The following is a 3,018-nucleotide window of genomic DNA, read 5'->3' on the forward strand; positions in this document are numbered from 1 at the left end:
TTTTTGAATGTCCAGAGGACCAGATTTAACTTTTTTGGATTTTTCTACCTGGATTATTGAGCATGCATCAGGATATCCCATCCATGTGTTCTCTGCACTCTGAACCTGAAGGCTGTAAGATTAATTCCAGCTGTGTGTTTGTAGGGAATGATCACCTTGGTTCTGGAGTGTATCAATCGTCTTCATCTCTACAGCAGTCCAGCTCATTTTGCTGAGATAGGTGGTAGGGAGGCTGCAGGGGCCTGGAGTTCTATCCTCAACTCCTTGTATCAACTACTGGGTAAATGCAAACACACACACATATGCACGCACGCACACAAAACATTAAGGAAAAGAGAACAGTTTGTCTCATGCCCCCCCCAACTTCTGTCCTCTCAGCTGCTCTTATCAGAGGAAACAGGAAAAACTGTGCCCAGTTTTCTGGGTCTCTTGACTGGCTGATCAGCAGACTGGAACGACTGGAAGCCTCTTCAGGTTAGTTACCTTATTTTTTTGACAAAATGATGGCTCAGTGGTTAGCATTGTGACTTCATGGCAAGGAGGTCCTGGGTTCAAACCCTACATTGGACCTGGGGTCCTTCCATGTGGAGTTTACATGTTCTTATGTTTGTGTGAGTTTTCTCTGGGTACTCCGGTTCCCTTCCACAGTCCAAAAACCTGCATGTTAGACTGCCTACAGGCCTAGGCCACCATAGACCCCCCAAATCATACTACAGAATAAAGAACAAAGTTAACACGTTAGCTGTAGATGATATGAGGTTTGTGATTGATGCTCGGTGAGTTTTTATGTGGGCAGCACGGTGGCGCAACTGGTAGAGCTGCTGCCTCTCGGCGAGCAGGTCACCAGTTCAAACCCCGGTCCAGGGGCCTCTCTGGGTGGAGTTTGCATGTTCTCTCCGTGCATGCGTGGGTTTTTCTCCGGGTGCTCCGGTTTCCTCCCACAGACCAAAAACATGCATGTTAGGCTGATTGGTAACTCTAAATTGTCCCTAGGTGTGAATGAGAGAGTGAATGGTTGTTTGTCTCGTTTGTCTTTATGTGTCCCTGTGATGGACTTGCGACCTGTCCAGGGTGTACCCCGCCCCTCGCACAGTGATTGCTGGACATGGGCACCAGCGACCCCCGTGACCCAAAATGGAATAAGCGGGTAAAGAAAATGGATGGATGGATGGAGTTTTTATGTCTCATTTAATCGTTTGCTTTCTGCCTGGCTGTCATTCTTTGAACATTAATCAAGTTCTGTGTAGGAAGCCACTTGGAATTTGTTTTCATCTCCAAAGCCAGGCCTGCTTTCAAACTTTTACTTTACGCTGAACCATTCTTCTGGTATTTTCATGTCTAGGAATCCTGGAGGTGCTTCACTGTGTGTTGGTTGAAAGTCCTGAGGCTCTAAACATAATCAAAGAAGGACACATCAGGTCCATTATTTCTCTCCTGGACAAGCATGGACGCAACCACAAGGTCTGTTCTCAATTTCTAAGCTGTGGAACTACACACTACAAATAAAAGTGGGGCTATTATCAACCCCCCCCCCCCAAAAAAAAAAGCTAAATTAATCAGTTCTGAAGTGACCACAGCTGTTATTTCAGCCAGCTTTAGTTCTCTGTGGTACACAAGTAACATTTTTAACCTATGTTTTTAGGTCTGAACAGATCATGATCTTTTCATGGGATTAGACTTTTCTCAGTAAGTGATGCATTTATCTGCATCCAGATGTGGTATGAGAGAGTCATGCCAGGGTGGGGTCATAGTGAGGACACAAGACTAGAACTTGAATGGCCTCATCTCAACTAGTGAGTCCTAAGTGTAGCAGTGTCATTATTGCTTTCCCACTAAAAGTTTTCCAGTTTAGTTTTATCCCTGAGTATTTACAGTACAACTCTGCACATGCCTCTTGTTCATTGGAGACACATTCTCAGGTCTCTCTTGTAAATGAGTCCTTGAGGCCCAATGAGATTTACCTGTCTAAATAAAGGTTGAATGAATGAACATAAACAGTTTCTACAAACAAAACCCATTCCAATTTATTTCCAAATTACGAAACATTTTGTATCGTTTTTCAAGTTCTATAAATATTCAAGTATTTTGATCTTATTACTGTTTTTCCAATACAATTTATACTTTTGTTGGATGTAACTGGGACCGTTTACACAATTTCGTTCCACCACATGTGGTGCGTATGACAAATAAACTTTGACTTTGACTTTCTGTGATGGACTTGTGACCCGTCCAGGGTGTACCCCGTCCCTCAAACAGTGATTGCTGGACATGGGCACCGGCGACCTCGTGACCCAAAATGGAAGAAGCGGGTAAAAGATAATGGATGGATGGATGGATGGACTTTGACTTTGATAAAAAATATAGTTTCATGAACTTTAAAAAAAACAAAAAACTTTTGTAAACATATATGCACTGTTTATAAAATTATTTATCAACTTGCACCACTCTTGCCAAGTAAAATTATTCAAACTTTAAACTGTTGGGTCAGCTACCAGAGCTACTGCTAGAGGCAACTTTGGGAGGCTGTTCAGACCCATCACTTGGGACAAACTGTGCTGTAAGTTCAGGGTTGTAACATACGGAACAACAAGCAGATTGCAATATGGGTCTCAGGATTTGTTGTATTAGGTAAAGAAAAGAAAAGAAAAGAAAAATAAAGTAAAGTAAAGTGCTATGTGTTGTCATCATTGTATGTTCCCATACAATGATGAAATTAGTTCTCTGCATTTAACCCATCACACATGAGATACACCCAGGTGGAGCAGTGTGCATATATGTAAGCGTCCAGGGAGCAATTAGGCATTAGGTGTCTTGCTCAAGGACACCATGACATGTGAGAATGGCTGGGAGTCGAGCCGCGACTTTCTGGTCTCAAGTCAGCAGCCCTGCCTCTACCCCATCTCGACCCCAAGACCCAAGGATGCAAAGTCTCTCTGTTGCAGTGGTGTCGTTTTCCCAGAGAGTGGACAATAGACTCAAGCACTTAGATAATAAAGTGATTTTTTTACTTTGTGATAT

The 3,018-nt window shown here is 43.0% G+C and overlaps 1 protein-coding gene across 1 annotated transcript in view; it reads left to right on the forward strand.

Annotated features, from left to right (window-relative positions):
- ryr2a (ryanodine receptor 2a (cardiac)) overlaps positions 1–3,018 on the forward strand; it is a 554,599-nt gene that overhangs the window by 124,776 nt on the left and 426,805 nt on the right. The window contains 5 exon segments of the mRNA XM_037691577.1: positions 145–280; positions 379–474; positions 1,343–1,483; positions 2,670–2,677; positions 2,929–2,946. Coding sequence (XP_037547505.1) covers positions 145–280; positions 379–474; positions 1,343–1,483; positions 2,670–2,677; positions 2,929–2,946 — 399 coding nt within the window.

This window comes from Nematolebias whitei, chromosome 17 (genome assembly GCF_014905685.2).
Source record: "Nematolebias whitei isolate Nwh7 chromosome 17, NemWhi1, whole genome shotgun sequence".
NCBI lineage: Eukaryota > Metazoa > Chordata > Actinopteri > Cyprinodontiformes > Rivulidae > Nematolebias > Nematolebias whitei.